General features: G+C 33.9%; 1 protein-coding gene across 1 annotated transcript; it reads left to right on the top strand.

Annotated features, from left to right (window-relative positions):
• The first annotated feature begins 1,181 nt into the window (after positions 1-1,181).
• On the top strand, positions 1,182-5,849 carry LOC124847093 (uncharacterized). Its single transcript, XM_047324486.2, has 10 exons — positions 1,182-1,325; positions 1,609-1,861; positions 1,991-2,195; positions 2,427-2,517; positions 2,605-2,750; positions 3,675-3,918; positions 4,035-4,139; positions 4,254-4,436; positions 4,544-4,748; positions 5,187-5,849. The coding sequence occupies exons 2-10, from the start codon at positions 1,642-1,644 to the stop codon at positions 5,669-5,671; spliced, it is 1,884 nt and encodes a 627-aa protein (XP_047180442.2). The 5' UTR covers positions 1,182-1,325; positions 1,609-1,641; the 3' UTR covers positions 5,672-5,849.
• Positions 5,850-6,000: the final 151 nt, after the last annotated feature.

The raw sequence follows: 6,000 nt of genomic DNA, 5'->3' as shown, positions 1-6,000 counted from the left end.
GGTCCCTTTAACCTCTCAATTTAAAATATTCAAATTCTATTTTCAATAGAAATAATACTATTTTTAATTTCATCTAAGTATTTTAAATAATTTTAATTTGATTTTATTCAGGAAAATGATAATATAGTACCATGGAATTTGTAGTTCCAATGTGCTACTGAAAATAAGATGATGTAATTCAGTCACTAAAATCGATGATACACGTAATTCGTTATTCACGTAACAGAGAAAAAATATACTAATTTATATATTTTAAAAATAAGGATTTAATGGAGAACTATATTGTAACAGGGGAAAAATTTATGAAATTTTATTATTGAAACTTTTCTTTATTGTTATTAGATGGTAAAGAAAAAGAGAAGAATGTTGTTTAGGTACATTAATTAATATTCAGCTTAATTTGGTAGCTTTTTAATGAAAATCTCTATTACAAAATAATAGAAATTTGAAAGAAAAAAAAGTTAAAAAAAAATCACTGTGTAGGTTAAAGAAAACCTGGTGGGAAGAGATATTGCTGCAATGTAATGTAATGATTATAGGCGCATTCAATGCAACATGTTCTTTCAATTTTTTTATTTTTTTTTTGGTACAAAGACGGTGATATATATGATATTTTCCACTTTGCTAAATTATTGGTTCTATTTTAAGTTGTTTTTGTCAAAATGCTGCTTAAGAGAAATAAATTCAACAGGAAACTGGTGAAATCATCGTCTGAATTTTGTCATTTTGTTAAATGTGGAATTTTTTTTAAGAGAGAAATAAAAAATAACACGTAGAAATTATTTTTTGGGAAAATAATATAAAATGAAGTTTTTTTGTATTAAATTAACAAATTAAAAACGAATCAACTTCCGGAATTTGAACGCAAATCCCTCTGTTGAACCAACACGCATTTCTAAAATAAACAGATAAAAAAATATTAAACGATACTGAATTCGGCTTTTCTTAAATAAAATCATGAAATTGAATATTTTGGATGATAAAGACAAACTTTAAAAGGTAATTAATTAAGCTATTATAAAATAATACAAGCCTATAAACACAACTTAAAAGATTGATTTCAAATTATAAAATAAATGAGAGATTAATATTGTAATTTAGCATTTGTTAAAATAATTACAAGAATAACAATAAAAAAGAAAAGAAAATAGTTATGTACAACAAAGAAAGATGCTATTGAGAGGTGGGACCATGGCTGCTTCTCTTCTTAATGGCTTCCCTCTCTCTATTTAGCAGCACTAAAGAGTGGGGGTACACAGGACACTAAAGTTTAGATCTTTATGTGTCTAGAGCTTGAGTTGTTCTTCATTGAGCTCTTTCTCTAGGTAAAAGCTAGTTTTTTTGGTGGTTTTTTATGGTAATTGGTTTTGCATGTTGAGCTTATTTAGTAGCTATACTCTGCATTGCTACTGATTTTTAAAGGGCAAGTTTGTTTTGCTCTTGCTTGATTCTTGTTATGGTAATGTGGTTCACATGTTATTGGTGGGTTGAGAAGATTCGAGTTCATGTGTGTCTTAATGTCTTTCTGCTACTGTTTTATTCGGCATTCAGGAGTTGAAATGGGGTGTTGTTATTTTCCAGTTTTCTGATCCCTTTTGCTATGTGCAGATTGCATATAGGTTTGAGTGTTGAAGCTTTAAAATGGGGAGATATTCAACACCCTTTGTGGGTCTTCTTCTGCTGTTTTGTCTGGTTTCATCTTCCGAGGCAGAGTATTTGAAGTATAAAGACCCTAAGGTGCCACTTAATGTCAGAATCAGTGACTTAATGAAGCGAATGAGTCTGGAAGAAAAGATAGGCCAGATGACACAGATTGAAAGGGAAGTTGCTACTCCCGATGTGATAAAGAAGTACTTCATTGGTAAGCACTGAAAGTTTCTCATCAAATCCGTAACCAAATCAAGCGCTTGGTACTGTTTTTTGTATCTGAGTGTGTGCTGGATTTTTTGTTGTTAAAGAAATCTCTGTGCATGTTGTCATTGATGAACAGGGAGTGTGCTCAGTGGGGGAGGCAGTGTTCCAGCACCAAAGGCTTCTGCTGAGACTTGGCAGAAAATGGTGAATGAGATGCAGAAAGCAGCATTGTCTACTCGCCTTGGAATTCCGATGATCTATGGAATAGATGCAGTTCATGGCCACAACAATGTCTACAATGCTACAATTTTCCCTCACAATGTTGGGTTAGGAGTTACCAGGCAAGTTTATGCATGTGCTAGAACAGAAAGAATAGTCATGAAATGGTTTTAAAAGAAAGAGGGACAAATGACAATAACAAGTCATGAAGTTATAGTTGTTAATTTTGATCGGAGAATCTGGTTTTCCAACTACTAATAAAGTAATCCTGGTGGAAGCTATAGTTGTACATGTGATCTTTAAAATGAATGCTATTTTGTTCTTTTATGATAATGAGATCTACTGTTTAACAGGGATCCAGTGCTCATAAAAAAGATTGGTGATGCAACTGCTCTTGAAGTTAGAGCAACAGGAATTCCATATGTCTTTGCTCCATGTATTGCGGTAAATGAGCAATATTTAAATGTTTTGACCACATACAACACTTATATGTGTGCTGACATAACATGTTCTCAATTGATTCATCCACAGGTCTGCAGAGATCCAAGATGGGGACGTTGCTATGAAAGCTACAGTGAAGACTATAGAGTTGTTAGAACTATGACTGAGATTATACCTGGCTTGCAAGGAGATATCCCTGCCAATTCCGTCAAGGGAGTTCCCTTTGTTGCTGGAAAGTAAGATTTTTGTTTGTGGTTAAATGTTGCAGTTTTTTTTTATTGAGAATACAATTAATATATAAATGGGTTGTCCTTGAAATTTGTATATATGAACTTCATAAAGCACAAATGTTGGATGCTTCTAGTTAGTCTTCATATTGATTCTACCGAGGGCCTACTTTTTTACTGAAATTTATAACTTCTAATTCGTTTGACTTTCCTTTTTATGTTTTTGGTGACAGCATTGTCAATTTATACGTTTTCATAATGTCTCTTGCTTAAATTGCTTTTTTTTTTGGATAAAAGTTTAACTACTGTTGCTCCTTTCTAAAAGAAATAGCATTATCAATACTTGAAAATTCATTTTCACGTGGCACATGATCAGTTTCATTGAGAACAATACAATGTTTTGGTTTAATGGCAGACCTTGCTGTGTGCATTACAGAACATAATGGATGATCCTAGACATTTGGATTCTTTTAACCATTTTGATGGTTGGGTTTACTTTCTTTTGCATCCAAACCATTTATTGTTTCATGTACCAAAAATATAGGATTTTATTTTGAATTATTTAGTTGAAAATTGAAGGTTTAGAAGAGGCCTTGGCCACTAAACCTGCATGCAATGTGTTTCTCATACATACTGTACTGCAACATAAAGCAATCAAATGATCAAATAACAGTTTTATCTTCTCAGTGCATATCTGTCTGTGAGTTTGATTAGTTGTTATCAATCATTTTGTTGAGAATTTGAACCTCATATGTTCAGACTTATCAATATTTTTTCTTCTAAGAATATGGATATCACATGTTAAACTCATGCATTTTCTCTGGCCATCAATGTGGGGACACATTCTTAAGCATTCCTCATTTAACTTCATCAATATTTTTTTGTTGACACTTGAAACAAAAACTTCTTCTCATTTTAATTACTTTGATCCAGGAACAAGGTTGCAGCTTGCGCCAAGCACTATGTGGGAGATGGTGGCACAAACAAAGGTATCAATGAGAACAACACATTGATCAATTACAATGGATTGCTTGGCATTCACATGCCAGCATACTATAACTCTATTATCAAGGGTGTTTCAACAGTAATGATCTCATACTCTAGTTGGAACGGGGTGAAAATGCACGCTAACCGAAAACTTATCACTGGTTACCTCAAGAACAAATTACGTTTCAGGGTAAAAATTTGTATTCAGTCCTATGATTTTAATATTGACATGAACCAGTCAAAACATGTAGAAAATATAAATGAATGGAAATGCTTCATGTGACGCGCTTCTTTCCTACCTTTCAGGGTTTTGTCATATCAGATTGGCAGGGTATTGACCGGATCACCTCTCCACCTCATGCCAACTATTCATACTCTGTTCAAGCTGGTGTCAGTGCTGGAATTGACATGGTAAATTTTATTATCACTTCGAAAGAGTAAAATAAAGCTATATAAAGTGGCTTTTCATCATGAGAATTTAGTATTGTTATTTACTTTTTAGTTAACTGTTTCATTATTTATCAGATTATGGTTCCCTTCAACTACACTGAGTTCATTGATGAATTGACCCGTCAAGTAAAGAACAATATTATCCCAATTAGCAGGATTGATGATGCCGTGGCAAGAATCTTAAGAGTAAAATTTGTCATGGGGTTATTTGAAAATCCACTTCCTGATCCAAGCCTTGTAAACCAACTGGGTAAACAGGTATATTTTCTTGAGACTATTATCCTTTGGACAAATGCGCATGTTCTTTCTGCATTTCAAGTGGAAAGAGTTTGTTTCTTGATGGAGTACCATTCATGTGTAAACAGGAACACCGGGAGTTAGCAAGGGAAGCTGTGAGGAAATCCCTTGTGTTGCTAAAGAATGGTAAATCTTCTAAGAAGCCCCTGCTTCCTCTTCCCAAAAAGTCTGCAAAAATACTGGTAGCAGGAAGTCATGCTGACAATTTGGGCTACCAATGTGGAGGATGGACAATTACCTGGCAGGGACTTAGTGACAAGAATCTCACTTCAGGTAAGTCAGTAAGTTTAACGTTGGTGTCTGCCAAAATACTCTAAAACGACACAAATCTAGAATCCTGTTTATGTTACTGTCAGAATATGAAGAAGAGACTAATACTAGATTACTAGTATAAAAGTAAGGGTGATTACTTTGTATTTTCTATCTCACATAATCAGTATCATTTTTCTGTATGTCTAGTATAATAGCATTATCCTTTCATTACTTCATTCTGTTCTTGAAATCATAAATCCTATAATTTCACTAGTCACTTCCACGCAGTAAGTTGCATATTAAAATCATGATCTGTATTTACTTTTCAAATATCTATTCTGAACTTGTTTCAATCCTGCAAGGGCCGGCATGACATAAAAGCATTCATATCATATAAGCCACTTATAGTTTCTTTCTGTTGGAGTTGTAGAATCTGATAGAATTTCATTTTGCTCGCAGGTACAACCATCCTCAGTGCTGTGAAACAAACTGTGGACCCTGCCACTGAAGTTGTCTTCAATGAAAATCCTGATGCGAACTTCGTTAAGTCAAACAAATTTTCCTATGCCATTGTTGTTGTGGGAGAACCCACCTATGCTGAAACATTTGGTGACAGTTTGAATCTAACTATACCTGAGCCTGGTCCAAGTACAATCACCAATGTATGTGTGGCCATTCGATGTGTAGTTGTTGTCATCAGTGGCCGCCCAGTTGTGATTCAGCCATATCTATCAAAAATCGATGCACTTGTGGCTGCATGGCTTCCTGGAACTGAAGGTCAAGGTGTTGCCGATGTTCTCTATGGTGACTATGAATTCACTGGGAAGCTGGCAAGAACATGGTTCAAGAGAGTGGATCAACTCCCAATGAATGTTGGTGATAAACATTATGATCCTCTCTTTCCATTTGGATTTGGGTTGACTACAAACCTCACTAAGTATTGAAAATGAAAACTGATATTTTGATGTATTAGTATGAAAAAGGGCAGCCCTTTTGCACTAGGAGAGCCTTGAAATTGTCCATTGATGAGGATTTTGTTAACTTATGCTCATCTGGTGTATAAATTGAACCAGAAGCTTCAAAACATGAATTCAATGTCAACCATTGCAGACTTTTCATTTTGATTATGGTACGTTGCTAGTTTGTTTAATGTTAAAAGGGAAGTGAGTTTAGTATAAAATCATTTAGTGATTATATTTTATGAGATTTTATAGTAATTAGAAGTTTATTCATTATTATAATGAGAAAAGTTATTACTTATTGAAAAAAGAAA

The sequence above is a fragment of the Vigna umbellata genome, chromosome 8 (assembly GCF_029865625.1).
Source record: "Vigna umbellata cultivar VRB3 chromosome 8, Vumbellata_1.0, whole genome shotgun sequence".
Classification (NCBI taxonomy): domain Eukaryota; kingdom Viridiplantae; phylum Streptophyta; class Magnoliopsida; order Fabales; family Fabaceae; genus Vigna; species Vigna umbellata.
The sequence above is the reverse complement of the archived record's forward strand: the minus strand, read 5'-3'. Positions and strand labels throughout refer to the sequence as shown.